This window comes from Perna viridis, chromosome 6 (genome assembly GCF_037379345.1).
Source record: "Perna viridis isolate PV_CMFRI_1.1 ecotype Kerala chromosome 6, ASM3737934v1, whole genome shotgun sequence".
NCBI classification, from domain to species: Eukaryota; Metazoa; Mollusca; class Bivalvia; order Mytilida; family Mytilidae; genus Perna; species Perna viridis.
This window is the reverse complement of record NC_142450.1, coordinates 36,072,445-36,094,986: the sequence shown is the minus strand read 5'-3', so window position 1 is coordinate 36,094,986 and position 22,542 is coordinate 36,072,445. Positions and strand designations below refer to the sequence as shown.

The window sequence follows — 22,542 nt, the reverse complement described above, 5'->3', positions numbered from 1 at the left end:
CCCCATGATCTCTTCTTAATCTGTGTTATTACTACAAACTTTTGCATTCAAGTTGCCCTTTAAGATGTTTACATCTCTTGCTGAATTTCTGTCTTTCAGGGATAATAGTCTTTCATAGAAGGCACTATTTATTTCATCATCACAATCGGTTGTTGGTGCATAGCACTGAACTATATTCAAAATGTCCTGTTTTCATTTGTTCTAAGAGTAATCAAGGTAACCAAGATTCTAGCGTAAATCAAAAGAATGTAATCCTGGGACAAAACCAGAAATGGAAAACAGACAAACACAACAAAGAACATATAATGAATAAAACAATACATACAAAGTGACATAAGCAATTAAGCAACTCGGACTCCACTAAAAATATTGCTGTGATGATCCTAGGTCCAGGAGCTTCCCATCCGATTGAAGCTGACTGTCATCTTAGACAACATCACGGCTACTCATTGAATCAGTGGACTGTTGTCTTCTTCATGCCCTGAGTATAGCAACATCTCTTCAGTTTTTAACTTCACTTGTCCGAAATTTGGCCAATTTGTTTCGCATATTCCAAGAATTTATGAATTATTTGCACGAATTTCTGCAGCTATCTGGGCTTCCCTGCATCGTACATAGTATTTTTTTTATTCTTCCTGTAGAATATTGCGTTAATTGAATTAACAGATGACAATGTCGACAATAAAATATAGATATTCATCGTACAAAAGAACAAGAAGTCAAGATGTTGAATAGCATTCCACTAAAAGTGGCCGAGTAGTAGTAATGTTTGTTTTTAGTTCCTCATTTATTAGGCTATAGGGCCAGAATATCCAGACCAATCCAATCAACACTTTTATGGTATGGTATCTTGTGGAAATTTCTTAAAAGGTCTATCAACAAAAGCTAGAGTTATGGCGCAAAAATCTAGTCTTTGAGTGTGAAGACAGAATCATTATACAAACGCAAATAGTATACATGCATGAAAAATCCACATCCTTCGACAAATATTCTCACATATATTTTCTAAAACTAAATTTAGAAATTTAAAATAAAATAAAATGCAAATGCATCATACATGTAGATATGTTGGCATTTGCACTATGGCGTTTCTATTTATTAGCTTCACCAAAATAAATCAAGCAGTTACGGCTAAGTGTGCGATACTAGTTTTCAATCAGGCCAAAAATTAAATAACAGCTGCACAATGGCAATACATAATAATCATTCCCTGAAAGATTAATAAAATAAGTCATAGATTTAGGAGGAGTAAATGATATATCAGTGTGGAAGTACTATTAAGTGAAAGATATAACCAAAAAAGTTTGAGTGAACAAATGGTTGTAGTAGTTATTACAGACATTTTTCTTCACTATAGACTGTAAGCCATTACAAAGACGAACTATTTCAAATCCCAACAAAATAACGAGAATGGGTTTGGTGAGTATGTCAAGAAGACATCGACGTTAACCCAACATCATTCTCTAGGAACAGACAAGTATCATTCCATAAAAATTTAAACAATGCATATGGTACAGGTAGAATAACCCATCAAATTAACTTTTTTCTGTCTTCAGATGCTATTGTACTGATTCTAAGTAAGAAGTAAAAGTGATATCGGTGTTGTTTTTTGACATGCATGAATCACCTCATGTCTGATTTTTATAAAGACTGCTACTTAAATCAAACAAATCCAGGGCAAAAACAACAAATGATTTAGCACTGAAAATTATTGTGTTAATTTGAAATAAAAGAGCTCTTAGTGTTTCAAAGTTTACGATGGACAGAACATGCCAAGAAATTACCTCTGGTGAAAGTGAAGATAACCCAATGAGCATAATTACACACTGAACTTTGATCTGTTTTTATCTGTATTTCATTTATCAATCAAAGTGCTATTAGCACTGGAGGTTTTTGATTCTTGTGAAATTATAGCATGAACAAAATTTAAAAAATTACCTGACGTAAAATAAAACTGTGATCATACATTTGCATTTTACATATTATTAAGAACTGCTTCTCCCCCAATATGTATAAACTGAATGTCAATCCATACTACTGATCCAACCACACACATTTGCAAAATTTGTTCCATTTCACATTTTTACAAATTTGTAAACCTGCCCAAAAGTTCATGTACATTTACATTCAAATACTATATTAACAGACTATTTATCCTATACTGTAATTATACTAAAATTAAACCAATTTCAGCTTAAGAAAATAATTTCCTTGAAGAACTGAATATTTTTTATAAATATAAATTTTCCTGCCAATTTTACTTGGTGAAAATCACTGCTCTTCACTTCCTATTTATTAATGGTAAAATATTAATGGCAGGATGGAGATTTTGACAGATAAGTGTAAAATAGAACAATCTTAACACATTACAGCACAAACTAAGTTCCTTGAATGCAAATTATTACTAAATATCTTTCAATGCCAAAAGGAGTCCCTCAAATCTTCTGTTGATATGAAGACCAGATGCTGATTTTATTTGCAGAAATAATAGAATATTATTGAGCTGAATAAATGCAAGAATAAGCAAGGGAACCAAGGTTATAGCGGTAATCAAAAGAATGTAATCCAGGGACAAAGACCAGATATGGAAAACAGACATACACAACAAAGAACATAAAGTAAATAAAATCAAACATACAAAGTAACAAAATCTAATGAGCAACTCAGACTCCACTAAAAACTGGGAGCATGAACCAGGTGCACCAGTAGGGTAAGCGTCCTCTGCTTTTCTAGAAACACCTGCCAAATTGCTAATAAAAAGTCAAGTCCTAGGTAGACAAACGAGGAAAGGAAAACTGACCCGTTGAATAAATCAGTTTTCATGGTGCAAATGGATACACAATAACGATCCACGAGTTCATGATGACGACCATAAAACTTATGTAGTGATGACTTCAATCATGTAGCAACATAACCCTGGTCCAGAAGCCTATTTGTTAAGAGTTCTAGCGCGATACAAAAAGTCTGCGTAGTTTGGCAAGCCCTGACATAACACAGGAGTTGTGATATGAACACTCCATACACCGGTGCTGAAGAGATATATTTAAATATATTTACTGGTTATGAAAGAGATATTGAATGATACAAAAGGGATTACATTTGGACTATATTTTTGTGTAGTAGAAAATTTCCAGTGCTGGACTGGTGACATAAGGTATTTTGATCCTGAAGGATAAAAAAAAAATTAATGACATAGGGTATATATGACGGTATAAAAACTGCCAGGACAAACTTCAAAGCCATTTCTCAAAAAAATGTTGACTTGTTTAAACCCAGTGATTTCATAACCCAACATCACAATATTAACCTGAAATTAGCTGTGATCATATGTGATACTGTTGCCCAGGACAGTTTGAAAACAAAAAAATTCAACAGCCATTACTTGCCAACAATCTGTGTGTTTCATACTATAATGGAGGATTTACAATGGGATTTCTTGTAAAGAACAAAAAATCTTGTTACTTTAAGCAATAGTTAAAACTGATGTCTTTTTTTTACAGGTAAACTCTTCAACAAGTGACAATATGGAAAACCTTATACAATAATACTACTGAAACATCTTGATTACCTGCCTTTGGAGGAATTTGAACAATTGTTTTGCAACCATTGGACAATAATTTTAATCCTCATAATCAATCTATGTACATGTAAGATACCACACCCAACTATAAATTTAATGAAAACTCCTTCAACAGTTTAGGAGGAGAGGCATTTACAAGTTACATGTATACAGACATATGAACGGATGAATGGACAGACAGGTGTTACCTAAATACTCCAGTACATTTTTTTCGCTGGATGTATAAATGTTTCAACATGCATATTACAGTACTAATATCTCTGTATGTTTTAATCTGTTGAAGTTTGTTCTATATCTGATTGTTAGAATTACAGGAAAACCACAACAGTGTCATAAATGATAGACTGTGTTTGTGTTGAATAAATTTATAAATATCTTTTTTTACAAAATGATAATCAAGCACATACAAAAAGGGTACTGAAATAAAACAAAAAAAAATGAAAATTTCTTAAAATGAATGTACAAAGCCTGTTAAGAAAAAGTTTATATTGCTTAAATTTCAAATGCCCAAAAATATAAAGGAAGTAATCTAAAAACAAAATGGTTTTCATTACTTATGACAGGATGTATTTGAATTTTTGCACCATGACTGAATATTAAGTACAAGCATCAGATGCAGGTTTATATGAATGGTATGAAAATTCTGAACTTGCTTCAATGATTATTCTGAACACTATTTACTAGGATTTTATTCTTGAACACATCTGTCTTTATTTTTTTTGTTCTGTTAGAAAGGGCCTTTTAAAGTCAATTCATAGAATAGTACTCATTTGTAAACTGTCATTAAAATGGGACAACTGACACTTTTTCTTGAATAAACAATATTTAAATGTTTCTATAATAAAGAAATTTAATCCAGAAGGACAAATTCTTTCAGTTTACTTCATTTCCTTTTTTTATAATAGTTTTGATAACAATCTCCCCATATCTATCAATTAAACATGTTGGCCGGAAGAGAAAAATTAAGACCACACAACTCTACAAATGTTAATTAGATCAATCCTCATCCCAGTCTTTGTTCTCTCTCGCTTTAGGTCCTCCTGCTGCTTTAGCCATTATAATCTGAAAAATTGTCAATGATTATATCAATGCTATATTTGAATGAAATAAATTAATAGTAAAATCTCTTAAGAAATAAGTGCACCAAAAATAGTTTCATAGTTTTTTCTTAAAACGTGATCATGTATTTATGCTTATTAATGAATTATCTGAAAATGTGCCTAAAATACACTGTAAATATTACAATGCTTATAGTCACAGACTCAGTTACGGTTAGCAATTTTATTACATTTCATAATGAATGAGCTAGTACATTGTTAAGTAAATTGTTGTCCTAGGTATGAAGATTAATGAGATTGAAAGAACCATCTCATTCAAGAAAAAGCACTCTCACAAATGTTTTCATTTAGAACCAACTGATATCTACCTATCAATATCAAATTCACACACAAAACTGAAAAACAAACTAAGGAAGCTAACCAAGTTCAGATAAACAACCTACCTGATCTACTGTCAGTATAGTACAAGCTGCTTGAGTTGCAAACTTAAGACCCCAGTATCTATTCAGGTATAAATCTACTAATTTTAATTCTTTAGCATCTTTAATTCCTACTCCCGGTGTCTGAAATTGTATAAAATTATAATACGATGAAATTGTCAGAGGAAAACCATTTGATGATTGACTCACATTTATAAGCCAGATTATCACCACTCATTAATATGCTTAAAGTTCTATATATATATATATATATTAGATATGATTTTTCTAAAACCAACAAAGAAGTGGAAATTAGCAAAATTAGAAACACATGTAAATGCACTAATAAAAAATAATACTAATAGCTGATCAATACAAAATTAATTTTCGACAGAAAGAATTTCACATTTGTTATTGGACCTGATTTCTACCCACGTCTGAATTGTCATAGGAACTTAAAAATGTTTTAGTTGAAATTACCTCTATATCAAGACCAGCATTTTTCTTTCCTTCATGGTGAGCTGCATACAATCTAGACAGTACTTCTGTTGCCTACAATGAAGACATGTAAAGTTTGGTCATTAGAAAGTTAATTCATATCTTAAGGAGGAAGACCTAAGGTAAGGGACACAACTCTCACAAATCATTGGAACGTTTGTATTTAGCATTTTACATCAATCTCATATAAGCATCAAAGTAACTTTGACTGATTTCATTCTGTTTCAAATGAAAGCTTGAAAGACTATAGTGAAATTGAATGTGATACAAACATATCACTGATTTCACATGTTATGTTCCTTACCCTAGATCTACCTCCTGAAGTCAAAAAATATTCTTACTATTCAACAATTACCAAATAAACAAGAGTAAGAAAGAAGGTTACATCATTCGAAAACTGGACTTCAGATTTACAAAGTCTATTAACCATATGGCAGATCAGTTTATGATACATTAAGACATAGCATAGTTTTAGTGGTATTTTTTTTATGAAAATGAGTGGTAAAATCTTGAACTTTGTGTCATCTTAACATGGGTATAATGGATAGATTCACAATTAGAGTGTAATTTGCAGTCAAAATACGCTGAAATTGTAATTTACATGTTTGCTGTGGGTTTGAACCAAGTCATTATCAAGATCTTAACAGGTTCCTTTGATTTTCTTCAGGCAATAACATATCCAACACTGAAATGAATTACCTCAGAAAACACACGACATTATTTCTAATTAAGAAAAGCATCATCATAGTTCAAATTTTAAAGATTCAAGATCAATGAATAAATTACAAATGAAAATTACCTTAGCTCCAGCATTTTCTGCAATAGCTCTGGGTAAACTTTCTAATGATTCAGCAAATTTCTTTATGGCATACTGCTCTAAACCAGGAGCACTCTGGAAAATAAAGTTTTGGTAACTAACCAATCAACTATATTAAGTTTGTTGTTAAAACATACATTTACATGGCTTAAGTACTCCTTAAACTCTAATTATTTACCAAAATCATTTTAGAATCAAAAATTAGTTTCAATATTTCATAAACCCTCAGTTCCATCAGGGCTGTTTAAGTAAAAAATGAGTGATGGGGGTAAGGCACTTTTATTCTTAGTGTATGGGTGAGTGTTCAGGTCTTTTGACAAAATATAAAGTTAAATACAAAACATCAATAGAACTTCTATGGGTGGCTCCCCTGGGGAAAAGATGCCTACCCCGGGTACCTCATCTTTTAATGGAAAAGCTCTTCATAGAAATGTAAGGGTATAAGGTATATTTCTGAACTATTTTCTAAACTAACAGGATTGCTATGCGCAGCCATATTTCCCCTCCTGATGAAGAAAAGTTGAAGTGCAAAATTTCCATAACTCCTGTAAAATTTTGAACAGTTTTCAGAAGAGTTATATCCACAAAGTGTTCCTATAGTGTAGTATGTACAAATTCAACAAACAGCCATGACTATAAAATTTGTCGAATCCAAATGATCAAGTACCGGTTATATATGGTGACTAACAATTCTACAAAATTTGAACAAAATAAGTTGAGCGGTTAATGAGAGGTTATGTTCACAATGTGTGACAGGCACCAGTATTTCTATATTTCTTTCTGCCTTGCAGCAGGGGACAAAAACATCCATATCAGCTTCACCCATTTACAATATTGATGGCCATCCAAACCCTATTGATAGTTTTCTGGGTCTGTTCTTGGCAAAATACAAAACCTTATTTGATGATTTCAAAGCTGACTGTTTCTTTTACCTCTCCATAAGTTGTAATCTGTTTAGCAAGTTCTATTTCTGTAGCTCCTCCTCCTGGTAACAGTTTACCATTCTGTAAAATGTCAACCACATCAATTTAAATGACACTAAAAACAGTTCTAGAATAAACATTTTTTAACCTAAAAACCTAAATCAATTTTGATGTTAAGTTCAAAGTTCATAACCTTTATTTAATGTCAGTACATGTAAAAGCTTTTGAACTTTGAACTTGACATTAGAATTGATTTAAGGTGTTAAGTTAAAAAAGATGTAAATTTTGGTAAAAGTTATTTTAGAATTGTCAAAGCTGGAGATCTGGCTGAACTGTTTACAAAAGATTTTTACAAAGCATAGTATTTTGGACTTGCTTCAACTATTTACATGACAAACAGAAAAAAAACAGTGAAAAGTATTTAAATCTATGAAAATACCAAACGTGAAAATATGAACATGTACACGATTGCAGTATATGTTTTATTAGGATAAGAACCCGTGCAGGTCTGGGTGTCAAAAGAATAAGCCTGCAGCAGCGCTAAGCTTGTCGTAAAAGGGGACTAAATAGTGCTCAGAACCTTACCCAGAGGCTAGGCGCTCTGTTCACAGAGCAACTGGGTTGTGTGCCCCAGGTGGTGGAATGGGGTACCCCTGACATGTTACATGCTAGGGTTGTCAGACTATAATAGGGAAAACCTGACCACAAACCATAGTGGTGCACCGTGTTGGGAAAGATGCCACATTCCTCGCACGTTAAAGAACCCTACTGTGGTGTTCTCCCGGAGTAGGAACCATAGGGCTCCGCCACAGGAGGCTAAATTGCCCGACCCTACCCACCTCTCCCTATTTCCAGTGGCAATCAAACTTTGTCGACCCCATTATCCTTGTGTCCCATCCCATTTTTCATTTCATCATCATTTCATGTTCATCGCCTGAATATAGCTGAAATATTGCTGCTCGGGCGTTCAACCCCAACAATCAATCAATCATTTATTAGGATAAGAAAAAAAAGTGTAAGTAATTTGACAATGTGACATACAAACCTTGGTTAGAGCTTTGTATGTGTTAATACCATCATCAATAGCCCTCTCTATATCGTCAATAATATTGTCTGTAGAACCACGAATAACAATGGTAGAAATAGCACTTTCTTCTTTATCTAAAAAAAAAAAAAATTAAATACAAATGAAAATTGTTTTTGGAAAGAAATCTCTTTCAACAACTATTAACATTTTAGGTCTTTATTGCAACCTCTTGAGAAAATCTTGATATGAAACGACTACTAATCAATATCATAAGATAAAAATTACACTATGTCTAATAGATTAGTTGTATGATGTTCAATGAAGCCTTGACTGATATGGTCTTATTGAGATTATATATCTGTTATCTGGACCTACTGACTTCCATTTAGTAATAAGTGTTTAAAAAAGGTCACACAGGACATTATGATAACCTAGATCCTCCACTCAAAACACTGTATAAAGCAAATATTTGTTCAACAAAAGATAACTGTTACGATATCCAAGAATTTTTGTTTGTTTTTACAGCCCTAAAAAGTTTCTATTTCCATCCCAGAGTCTTCTTTAATCCCTAACCCAGAAAACTAATTTTGAACCTTTTACAAAACTACTAATTCTTTGTATGTTACAACCAGAAAATAAACTGCGTCACAAATAACAGTGGATGCAAAATGTTAAAATGAGAAGACAAGTAACATTATAATAATCTTAACCCAGTCTTAAACGGATAGTATTTTATAAATAGACACAGTTTGTGTAATATAGACTGATATATACAGTTTAATCAGTTTTGTAGCTTTCTCGATAATATTACAACCGAACAAATATCCTTATCAAAATAAGAGTGAATAATTAAACTCAAATCTGTATTCACCAATAATCTGTCTAATAAGACTTCCAGTAGAAATTACTGTGTAGTGCATTCAATGTCACATCAACATGTATAAAAATGTGACCCTAGTTTTGCTTTCCCATTTAAGACAACATAAGAAAGGTTTTACTGAAAAATACATACAAAAGTTAACAAACCTTGTTTAAATATAATAACAGAGGTATCACCAATTTCATCTACATATACACGATCACAATGACCAGCCTCATCAGCAGTAGGTGGAGTCTGAAATAGATATACCAATGAATGAGAATAACATCAAATCTATTGAATGTTATAGACAACAATACAAGAGAAATAACATTTTATGCACATATGTTCCCCTAATATCAGTTTATTAATAACATTAGTAATAATCTGTTGATTCAAATGCATCATTCATTTTTTTTTAACCTTAAAGATTTATGTCACAAAGGGAGATAATTTGATTGAAAATCTTAAATTTCAATGTATTTATTTTTTCTTTCTTGAATACAAGATACAATATCTAATTCAGAAACCCCTTCTTCAGGGAAGACATTTCAAAAAAAATTCTAAAAAATAGTGAATAAAATATTTATCTCAACTAACCAGTACAAAATGGCATATTTAATAGCCCAATATCTAAAAGGGAGGACAGAATCCTGTATGTTTAAATTCCAATAATAAAAGAGTAAAACTGTAGTTCACCTTTAACAAAAACAGTTATTTGAAAAATCTACTATACTACTGAGTCATTAATTGACAAATTTTTTCTTGCTTCAAATTTCAGTTCATCCTTGAGTTTTTTTTAAAAATACATGTCCTACTAAACTTACTGTTTGTTTACAATTATCACATAATATTCTATTGAAGAACTAGTGGAATGAATTATAGTGCAAACGAAAAACTTATACACCGATAGATTTCATTCATATGATTTAGCCCATTGCAGTTAGTTATGTTTGAATTGTGACACTTACTACTCTAGGTAAAGGTGTGGCTTCAATAGATCTACATAGTCTTCTAAGATCCCACTTGGACATTAACCTTACTACCAGTATTTTATACTTGTTACAGTAATGCTGAGCTAATTCACCTACTTTACCTCCAGCAACAATAACTGAACAACCTGTTTCTGCAATGGCTTTTATTTGCTAAAGAAGAATAAAGTAGTCATGTTACAGTAAAACATCTCTATCCCGTCACCCCGATAAACTGCAAATTTGGTGTAGGAAAGTTGTTCATCATATCAAACTTTGCCATTGGCAAGTAGAAATCATGAGTTTTTGAAAGGTTTTATTAAATCTGGAAAGCAAACATCAATTGTGGGAAAGTTAATCTTCATTTAAGGCCATACGAAAAAAATGCCTAGGTTCTCAGGCCACTATTGAAAAATACTAATGTGAGAGGGAGGCAATTTTTTCCTTTTTTTTAACGAGAAACTTCATCCAATCGAACTATTCTGTAAACATACAGAATGTTGAGAAGTTAAATAAAATACTCCAAGGCATTAAAACTTTACTGGAATATGGTATGTGGCAAGAAATAAAAGCCATCTCTCTGCCAAAAGACAAACTTTGATTTTTAATGATCAATGTTAAGTAACAGCCTCATTTGCATCATACGTTTTAAATTTCTGTCAAGCACACAGATGATTTTGTAATTAATTAAACATCAATTCCGGACTGGATATGAAAACTTCCGGAACAGATATAAAAATTTCTGGATTTTACTAATTAAAAATTGCAGGTGGGGGAGGGTTTTTAGGGATATATTTTAGGAAATATTTGAAAAATAAAATTTACTCATTAATGATCACTTGAATTTAGCCTTTTCAGCCATTACATTGACTCTCCAATGCAATAATCATTAGACAGAGCATGACAGAGGTGAGATAAAAAATTCAGACATATCGTCGATGGAACTATGTAGTAATGTAGTGAACATTGCAGTGATATTGTTTGCCTTTTTAAAAATACCTCATTTTTTTATAAGGAAACTACTAGTAATTTTCTTTTAATTGGAAAATTTTAAATAACTGTTCAAAATGTTGAATTTATATTTAAAATGAGTAATTTTAACAGGATAGCAAGAAAAAGACAAGTCATAAACATTTGTGTGTAATTTGAGCAGCAACACCATATCCTACCTTCTGACTACTAATTGGGAAATAGTTCATTTAATTGTGGAAGTACTATTGTTAGTAGGGTACCAAATTTCGTGGTTTTTGTTGGTAATCCAAACCATGAAATTTGGTTCTGCACGAATGGGAGATTTCCATTGATGTGAATACTGAAAATCTCAAAACCAAGAATTCAAGAATCCATGAACTTCAGTTTTTTCCCTAGTCCATGAAAATAGGTATCCACAAATTGAAGTACTTTCACAGTATTTAGGATTGTTTTTTTGAGATATTTTTTTGACAAATTGGGAATCTTTCATCTGAGAAAACAGCTTTATTTTGGAGGTAATTTAAGCCAAACAATATCACTGCATTGATATGTGTAATGCCAACTGTTACACATGTATTTAGTTCTTTCATTGCTATTTGTGACATTACAAGAAATATGTGTGGTTCTATAATTTTACTACCATATGACATAAGTTAAAGCCCTATGATAGCTGAATAAATGTACAACATATGCTAACCACCTTATTATACTTACACCTTCAATTTGAGTTTCCTCTCCTTTACTGAAGTCCATCAATTCATTGGCTGACTTAATCAAAACTGTCCCCTAAAATTACAATGTGATTACAGGTATTTTAAATATTTTAAATATAAGAAGACCATCACACTCGAGCAAAAAAAAAAATTATCTGATTTAGCAGAATACTGACATAACAATGGAACTACATTTTCTACAACTATCGGAAATGTGTTCAGAAGACAAAGATGCCTTCCATCCTTAAAAATTAAAAGACCTTAAAAACAGGAGCTGAATGCAGCACTGAGCTGAAAGACTCAGACAGACACATTCAAAGCTTCTGACAAAATATAACTTACCTAAGAATTTTCCAATTCCAAATCATCCTATTAACAGAAAGCTGTTATGGTTTTATGCCAAAACATTATGGGAAACGTGAAGTTGATACACATCAGGGCCATAAGGTTTACACCGAATACAATTTACCAAAATTTGTACCACCCATCAAGCAGAAGTTACCAAGATTTAAGTCACAATCAAAGTGCTGTTCGCACTGTTTTTTTTAATTGTAACATGAACAAAATTTCAAAGATTAACTGATGTAAAATAAAACTGTGATTATACATTTGCATTTTACATATTATTATGAACTGCTTTTTTGTACATTTAAATTCAAAAGCTATATTAACAGAGTATTTATCATGCACTTTAATTATACACAATATTCATTTCAGCTTAAGAAAATAATTTCCTTGATGAACAGAAGATTTTCAAATACTAGACACTTTTATTAATTTGAATTTTCCTGCCAATATTACTTGGTTAAAGTCACTGCTCTTCACTTTCTGTTTATTAATGGTAAAACATTAATGATAGGATGGAGAATTTGACTGACAAGTGTGTTAAATGGAACATTTTTAACATATTTTACACTTCTTCAAGGGCTGCTCTGGCTTCCATAATTCTGACGCCAGAAAAATCGCCAGCTGCCATTTTTTGTTGCTAATTTTCAGAAGTTAGAGCCAAAGTGTGCCAAAAAAATTATACTTTTTTTTTTAAATATGACAGTATGAAGTCCACTGATGAAGTATCAAAAAAACCTCTCCATTCATGACATACATGTACCCAAGATTCACTTTTGATGCATGTACAAAGCAGGTTTTTAACTCTAGTCTGTCACTTTCATATGCATAAAATAATAAAGTACTATTCCAGAAACAGGTATTTTACTTCTATCAAGGACTTTATATTACTATTCTCATACAGTACCTGATTTTAAAATTTTTTGTTCACCTTTTTCCTTAATGATCTGATTTATCTTCCGATATAATTTGATTTTTTTTTATATTTTTAACAAACTTGATTCTTTTTTTCAAGTGATAAAATTTCTAACAAACTACATTTTGTACCATGGGCCATTATTTGTGACCCTGTTTAATTATCTTAATATCTGAATAGCATTTTAATTAGACTTTGGGAATCCCCATTCTATTTGTTTACTGATTTTACCGCCAAAAAAGTCACATGGCAAAAGTGTAAACAAATGTCATCCATTTTCTTCTATTAATTCTTTCATTTCGAAATGTTGAGACACTTCCTGATAGTATAATAATTTTTAATTGGATTTAATTTATTCTATTATTATGTATGTCTGCTTCTAATGTATTACATGGTTAAACAAGGCTGTAAAGCTTGTATGTAGCTATGTGCCTTATCTGTGTTTACCTTTGACCAGATGATAAGAGTTTTGATTGGCTCAATAAAATATTTACATTTGATTGACACCTTCCATGAGGATATTGTAAGTCACGTTGCCTGGTCTAACTACCTTTAATTGCCTTCAGTCGTAAATTGGTCATGGTCAATTAACTCTGACCAGGTGTCAACACAATTGTTTAATTAGAGAAAATAGCCATTGCTGATAGACTTCCTGTCAATTTTAATATAAAAAACCTAGGCGCTAAGAAAATTGCCAACTGGCTATTTTTGTCGCCAGATAAAATAAAAAATAGCAAATTGCGACATTGGCGAAGCCCAGCGTGACCCCTGCTTCTTTACATATCATTGCAAGAACTAAATTCCCTGAATGCAAATTGATTGCAAAATATCTTTCAAGGCCAAAAAGGAGTTCCTCAAATCTTCATTTGATATGAAAACTAAAGATTAGATTTTAATTTTATTTGCAGAAATGATAGAATATTTTTGAGCTGAATAAATACAAGAAATATATTTATTGATTATAAAAGAGGTATTGAATGATATAAAAGGAATGACTTTTGGACTATGTTTTTGTGTAGTGCTCAGAAATAGTAGGAAGTCCCAGTGATGGGCCAATGACAAACGGTATTTTGAACCTGAAGGATAAAAAGACACAAAATAGATATAAGCTGCATACTTAAGTTCAAACTGTTCTCATTAAGGGTTGGTAAGATTTATGTGGCAAAAATTCATTGGAAAGATATGTGCATGAATGCAAGTACAGGGAAATAATTTTTGAATAAAATTCTTTGGAATGCAGCAAGAAACACCTGCATAAACAATCGTTAAAAAAAAAAACAAACAAAAAACACCTCAACAATGTTTCTTGGATATTGCATGAAGTGTTTTCAAGTTATTATGCACTTATGAGAACCCCCTCTTTTTTACAAATAATCTTAGAAAAAAAAAAAAAAACTTAAAGGAGCTACCTTCTCAACTATATTTCACAATGTCATGAAAATGGGTGTAACTAATACGGAGTAATAAATCTGATACCTCCTTTTTATGTCCAATACCTCTTAAATCGTAAATCATAAATTTACAAAATATAAAAAGAGCTTTTATCAATAAAAATAAATTCATGAATTATCAATTCACCAAAAATTTATCGACTTTAAAGCAAGGGTTTCATAACTTATAATTCAAAACTGAAAATAAAACCATTTTTGTACAAATAAAGTCTCTTAACTTAAAGAAAAAAAAATCAAAAGGGAGCTTACATTACAATCCACTAAAGTTTCACAAAAACTAGTGGCAGCATTCTGAGTTGTTTTGTGAAGTGTTATTGACAGATGGACATGCATATACCTAAATATGTCTTGTCTAGAAAGATGGCGTTTCATAATTAAACTGATCAGTATCTGACAAGAATTTTATACATTTTCTCCTATGTGTGTGTTTTTTAATGCATGATGAAAAATTTCAATACACCTTGTTATTCAAATGACAACTTTTTTAAGAATTTCGAGTTGCTTCACCTTCCCTGCAAGTAATCGAAAAAAAAAAGTTTTACATGTAGCACTGCTAACTTGTGACAATTGCATACTTTTGTTTCAGTTTGCATAGAATCTAATGGACAGGAATACACAGCTACTTTACAGTTAGTTGCCTTGGTAACATCTCCTTCAACATATCGTTTAAATACCATACCCTGAACAACCTCAGATTGGTGAACTCCACATCCCTACAAAAAGAATATAAAAATACATTTGTAATACTTCTGATTTATATACTCTATATATAAATGCCTAAATAACGAAGTCTCCAGAACTACATGTACTCAATGACTGTAGATGATGTATTGTCATGTATCAGTGATGTTTCAAACCAATTGGAATGTTCCCTCTGTGCCTGCTTTTAAAATATAGAACACTAGGTCGTTATAACTCTTCATGCCAAAGAGTCCCTACTCTGTCTCTTATGTGTCATGTCCTTGGTTGAGACACAGCAATTACTAATTTTAAAGTCCACAAATTACATTAATATCCTTCCTGTCATATTTAAGTAATATACAATAAAGACTACAAGGATGGGAAAGAAAGTTCAGCATTTTCTTTCTAAACACCTATATACAGATATGTAAAAAAACAATATATATATCTTAATAAAAAATACTTTTTAGACTGTCTATATATAGACACACACACACACACCTTGCTTATAGAGAAATGATTTTACGGGGAACTATCATATACATCCTTAAGACAACTGCTAAAAATAATACTAAAATCACCATGGTATAACAGTACACAACAATATTTACTCCTACTTACCAAGATCTTGCTAACTCTAATATTATCTACATTAAATGTAACTTTCTCTGATAAAATTGACACTGAAAAACAAAAGTGAAATTTACAAGTTAATTCATTGATGACAAAACAGATACAGTGCTTTTTTAACAAAGACGTCAGGCATGAACAATAACTTTTTGGATAAAACTTGACACACTCACAAATATGTGTAATATGATTTCAGACTTTGCCCATGAGAGACAGAGGTTTTCATACTCAAATGACTGTTGATGATGCACTGCTATGTTATGGGTGATGACTCAAACAATTGGAATGTCCACTTTGAAACTGTTTTTAAACAGTGATTTTTCTAGCGCTCGTCATTTTCGTCATTGACAAAGACTTTTAAGAATGACAAAAATAATCTAGTCTCATTTCGTTACCTGAAATATTTGAAAGTAAAAAAAACCATGAAGAACTGAGCCCAACATTGGTTCAAGTGGCGAAAGTTAAGATTTTATTACCCAAAGCTAATTACAACTCCCAACAGGTGTCAACAATCACCTAATTTGCCAATTACACTAAACAGGCACATGGAGTAAATGTCGATCATTTGACATTTACTCACGCGTGACTTTAATGCACATGGTTAAAGGTCTATAAAGTTCAAATGCTGGTAAAAATTTCTGCTGGGAAAATACTTTTACTTCTTGTTAACTTTGTATCAAATGACATATTCAGTTATTTATCATTTATTTTTGTACATCAAACTTGAGTGTAAACCAAATGTGGATAATCTGGTCACTACCCGTGTCACTACATTTTGTAGTTACATGTCGGTAATATTTACAATCTTGAAAATATCATTTATAATGTCAATGAACTCCTCAGAGACCAATACTATATATAACTGTGAAATAATGACATAAATTTGTCATTAACTCAGACTTGATCCCGATAGTACACTTTTAATTGTGCTAAAAATAGAATCTCATGAGGCAACACAGCGGAAATATTTATTTCTGTTCAATGAATATAGTACTAGTGCATGTTAAGGCAGTTCATACATGAATATATATCTACACTGTGCTAGGTGTATATTTGTTTTTCTACAAAGGGTGGCCATGCAAAAAACCACATTTTTTCAGTATTAAAACCATTTAAAATTATGTCAGGGATGTTTAGATTATATGATCCCTGATTAAGTGTAAAAGTGTAAAAGGATTTCTATTTTTGATGATTCTTAAAGGCTGGGGAGTTTCTGTTATTATTCAATCTCAGGTATGCTATTTAGAATGTGTTGGATTAGAAAACATGGTTGCATGACAGTGAAAAAAAATTATTGTACTTTATTCATATGCAATGTCCATTTAAGTTTTATATAATGTCTTTAAACAGTGCTGTAAATAACAGATGATACTGAAATATCTTATGTCAGATGTAAATACTACTTTGACAAATATACCATTAAAATTATCCTCATTTTCTCATGTGAAAGTGACTAAAGCTTTCAAAATCCTGAAAAAAAAATCTGTTTTAAAATGTAGAATACTACATCCTTATAACTTTCTAAGCCAGCCAGTCATCATTTCATCTACTATATCCCATGTACTTGGTTGAGACGCAGAGACTATCAATGCTAAAATTATTAGTATGACTCCACTGGGGATCAAATCCATGACTTGCATGGTCAATTGATGGCTGTAGACATCTAAGAAGTGGGAAAATATTTTTTTTTTAAATTTATATAATTACAATGCTGTATTGTCAGATCATGCAACCTAACTGCTCCATATATTGTTTAACCTTTTTATGTTTACTAAAACATTATGGAAAATGTGAAATGCTTATCCAATACAAGTAAGGTGACTTTCTACTGCCTTTTAAAACCAATTCTCCAGTCCATATGTCTAACACATGCCATAAAAATATAACTGACTTACTACAAGCATCAGTGATAAGATTAGCTAAAAATTCTTCATTTCCATACTGTTTACTCATTACTGATGTTTTAATGGCCTTTACTACTTCATCTTTATTTCTCAAGTTCTTCAGCTCATCACATACTAAGGCTAAAATATATCAAATACTGCAATAAATATTTATTTAACATCAAATTAAATCATGACATCATTATTTTGGTAGAAGACCAACCTTATAGTGATAAACTTAGTGATGCTCTACAAATGTGATAGCTTCAAAGACAATCTTTCCTTATTTTGAACTTATTTGGTTAATTTAAAAAATCAATTTTGTCATTTTAGAACTGCATTCTGTTTTGATGGTAAACAATCGCAACCATTTGAAAAAAATATAAACATTTTGTTTCAAACTGTTGTGATTACAATTCAGTTGTACTTTTCACAATAATGCATCAACATATTTTAGTACTGAAAACAGACTTTAGAAGAAGTTAAACAAAACTTACAAGGTAAAACATCTATAGCTTTCTTACAGGCCAGTTCATAACCTTCTGTAACTTCAGTAACTGACAAGCCCTGAAATAGAGAATAAAATCATTAGAAAGTTTCATAAAACATTTCCAATTATATTGTTTATTTCAAGCAAATAATTTTGCCCTGATAAGTTATTTATCTGGCCAAAATATTTACTGGTTTAAATGTTATATCATTTACACAAGCTGAAACATATCAATCAGTGAAATGCCTTGATGTTCTTAATGAAATTCGCAGTGGAATCTACATGTATAAATATCTATTATCATAGGTTTTCTTAGACAGTTTAAGGTACAACATTAAAGGCAATTACTTACCATTCTGAGTAATGACTCAGCATGTTCCAATAAGGCTCCAGCAAACACCATGACAAAGTTTGTGCCATCTCCCACTTCCTGTTCCTGCTGTTGGCATGCCAACACTAGCATTTTTGCCGCAGGATGCTGAACTTCTAGTTCACGTAAAATTGTTGCAGCATCATTAGTAACAAATAATTTTTCAATATGGTTGATCACCATCTTGTTCTGCCCTGAAAATGAAGTATGAATACATTTTTTCTCCGCTATATTTTGAGTACTGATCTTTTCCAAATAAACAATCAAGGCGCTGATGAAACTGAACCTTGGAAGTCCTGAGATTTTTTTATGTATTTAAACAACTTTTAAAGATGCTAATCATAATCTGTCAATAACAATTTGTTCTTTCTGTATTTCGAAAAAGATAATTAACAACAGGATCAGTGCTTTCACCACTAATAAAATCACAAATCCACACAATATGTGATGATTCAAAATTTTATTTAAATTTCATTTCCATTTTTTATGGTTCCGTTTCGTTTTTATTTTTTATGTGTAATCTTGAAAACACATTTTTACATTTAAACTTAGTAAATCACATGAAATCCATATATGGATGTCAATTGCATTGATAAATATAGTTCAAACTTCTAAATTAGAATTTTCTTTGACAATAAATAATTATAAAACTATTAATATAACAGGATAAAGCAATATAGGTACATTGTTGAAAATTATTGAAGATGTGTGTATTCGGCTTGGAGCGGGGAAATAGCTCGGCAGAGCATCGCATTTCCTACCCGTTCCGTCGCCTCATCACATAACTTCAATAATTTTCAACAATGTACCTATATTGTATATGTATCCTGTAAAAATGGGCAGTGTATTTACATATGTAAATAAAATAATCGATCTGATAGATCTCTTTCTCGGTGGAAGTACTTTTAAGGTGGTTATCAAATGCATAGCCTTTTGATCAACATCAGATGGTTAGAAGACTCAGAAGTCACACCGTTTGCAAGTAAAAATGAACATAAAAGCATGCCCAGACAAGTTTAATCCCTTTTTAATGAAAACAGCAAAACAAGTAGAAGTTATAAATTGGTGTGACTGAAGTTGCAATTAGGAAGGAATTTCCATATTTTTGTAACTGAGTGTCTAGTTATTCTATTCATCTAATGATTATAGTGACTCATGACTTCTTACCAAGAGGCCCGTATGCAGAAGCTGTGGTCTTTGAAAGCTCCTTGCAAGCATCTATATTTCTGTATACAGCTTCTTCCAAACCACTCATGTGCTGTAATAAGTCAATAAACATTAAAAATTTGTAAAATGTATCAGTATATTATGTTTCCAGGAAAAATTTCAACAAGTGCATGTGCTTAATCAGCATTATTGTTTTATTGCACTTTTTGGGGATCTACACTGTTACATTGGCTATATTTTTATGTACTCACCAATCCATCTATGATTAGCACACGTAATCCTAAAATAAAAACATGTGCCCAAGACTCTCTCAATTAAACAATAACCTCTCAAACAGACAATTATATAACTATTCCTTTGTATTTAAAGTTAATTTTAACTAATGTAAAACTTTAAATGAAGTACCACTTGGTTTATGTTTTACCTTTCATCTCCATGTTGTACAATTCCTGTAATATAACTTTTATATAGACTACACAGTTGCATAATATTTTGTAAGTGAGCAAACGCTTTTAAATGTACAGAAATTTGTCTAAAAATTTATCATATTGACCACCTGAGAAACTTTCTACAAAGCAATACACCCACTTGTCATTCAATCGGAACATGGATTTATATATAGCAAGTACTGGAATCTTGTACAATAATATGTTGCGTGGGGCGATATACAGTGACATTACCCATGACACATTTCGTTGATGTTGAGCGTGCCCCGTTAATGGCAGATGGAAAAACTATTTCCCAAGGTACAAAACAGGCATTCTTCGCCTATTTGACCAATAAGATCTTTTGCTGGCTCACACATGAAATTGTTTCAAATCAAGACTAAGCAAAAATGGTAAATGACAAGCAATCAATTTTATTTATTAGGAAAGCTACTACTTCCTTTGCTTGCACTTAAGGCAAATGCTTTCCTCATTATATTGAGATGTTGATGCACAACACAAAAATTAATAAGTTCTGAAAAGTCTCATTTCTATCAGATCAATGTAACAAAATATGCTTTAAGGAGTGTTGACACATGGTCAACTTAACTCTTCGCACAAATATGATATAAAATAAATAAATTAATCATTTCTGCCCTCCCCCTTTTTTCAAATACTCTATGCAGTAGGATTTAAGATAAACAGCATGTGTAAATTAAGTTCCTGAACGAATTTGATTGTGTATGAAGCATAATGCTATCATAATGGACCAGATAAAGCTTTTTTGAGTATTTAACTACAACGTTCTAGATCATTCCGAAGACAAAACAAGCATGGAAACCACATGCACAAGGAACATCGTCTACGAACAATAAGAACTGGGTCATTATCGACCATCGAAGGCCTTGAACTGAATACATTGACTTCAATACTATGACACACAGCAATACTAAGAATCTGATAGTCACCTTGGCACCATCTTTTAACATTTGGGCAAAGCCCGGAGCCTTAGGAACGTGCATCGCCATGTTGAAGCTCGAATTTGTTGACTTCCCAGGATGCTTTACATTTTCTATAGTAAAGAGTTGATTTCAATCTGGAATGTTCTCAAGTTGGGAAAACCTCATTTTGACGTTTAAAAGTTTGTTCTCATTGAAAAAAAAATATTGTGTTTTTGTTAGCTTTCTTTTCTAAAAAAAATCTCCGCAAATTTGGAAAAAAATAGTCTTGTTTCCTGCTACCAGTAAAAAAAATAATAAGAAGAAATAAATAAATATTAATTTATATATTTATTTCGGGGAAGTTGTGTATTGGTTTTGTCTGTTGGCGTAAATAACATGAAATCGATCCTTATATTATAAAAATAATGGCAACGGGTACCATAGTGTTTGCAATTGAACCTTAACCAGGTTTGTTAATTACATTATATTCCTGCGGCGGTGTAAGAGATAGTTTCAGATGCTAGCAGGATTTACAAATCTATAGGCTCTGGCGACTACTATATCAACGCTGATCTTCGATCTAAATTGATAAAAATAGGGTAGGTAGGTATGTAGGGTAATTATTTTATTTTTAAAAATCATTTTACATTGAGTTAATGGGTCGGGTTAGTGGGGAAACAATGTTTAACAGCGCTTGAGCGGAAATTGCCATAAAATGTTTAGAGTATGCATAAAAAGCTAGGGTAGGTAGGGTAGCAGAAATCATACGTTAATAATTTGGAATTTTGTTTTAAAAAATTAACATCTAATACTGACGAACAACATAGTTCGAAATTGATGTTTATATTTATGCTTTTCTTCATGCAATGTCCAGTATACAGAAAATTTAGGCAAGATCTCATTAATAAAATGAAAAAATCATCACGAATTTCCATTCAATTACCGAAAATAATATATCTTTTATTTCTAATAGCAACTCATTAATAACACTAAAAGAACTGAATATACAAACAAATGTCAAGCTTTGTTAAATATATTTAAAACGTATTTAAATATAGTCATTCCAGCCACCGCTGCTCTAGGTTGTAAAGTGTTTGATGTCATAGTCTTTTTATGTTTTATCACATAAAATTAAGGTATTGTGTCATAACCATTTACTGTTAACGTGTTTGAACGAATTAATACTTGTATTTGTATTTGTATACTAAAAAATGGAACTTCGTATTCATCAATATTCTTGACTTGTTCGCGGAGTCGCTATATAACAAAAGTTAAATAAAAATCATTTTCGAGCAGCTTTACATTAAAATAATAAAAGCTTCGTGACTGAAAGAGTGACCATATGTATGTATTATTTCTATTCAAAGGAATGGTCAGTATTCGTAGCTTTAGGATTGAGATAAGTT

The 22,542-nt window shown here is 31.5% G+C and overlaps 1 protein-coding gene across 1 annotated transcript; it reads right to left on the bottom strand.

Moving 5' to 3' along the window:
• Positions 1-3,929: 3,929 nt before the first annotated feature.
• LOC148614753 (T-complex protein 1 subunit theta-like) lies at positions 3,930-21,242 on the bottom strand. Its single transcript, XM_088589085.1, has 16 exons — positions 21,164-21,242; positions 19,771-19,861; positions 18,586-18,797; positions 18,241-18,310; positions 17,756-17,884; positions 15,852-15,913; positions 15,125-15,262; positions 11,839-11,910; positions 10,153-10,326; positions 9,349-9,436; positions 8,341-8,456; positions 7,305-7,376; positions 6,355-6,447; positions 5,538-5,609; positions 5,082-5,201; positions 3,930-4,642 (listed from the first exon to the last, which is right to left on the bottom strand). Exons 1-16 carry the CDS (start codon positions 21,221-21,223, stop codon positions 4,577-4,579), a joined length of 1,635 nt encoding a protein of 544 aa, XP_088445211.1. The 5' UTR covers positions 21,224-21,242; the 3' UTR covers positions 3,930-4,576.
• Between the last annotated feature and the right edge of the window lie 1,300 nt (positions 21,243-22,542).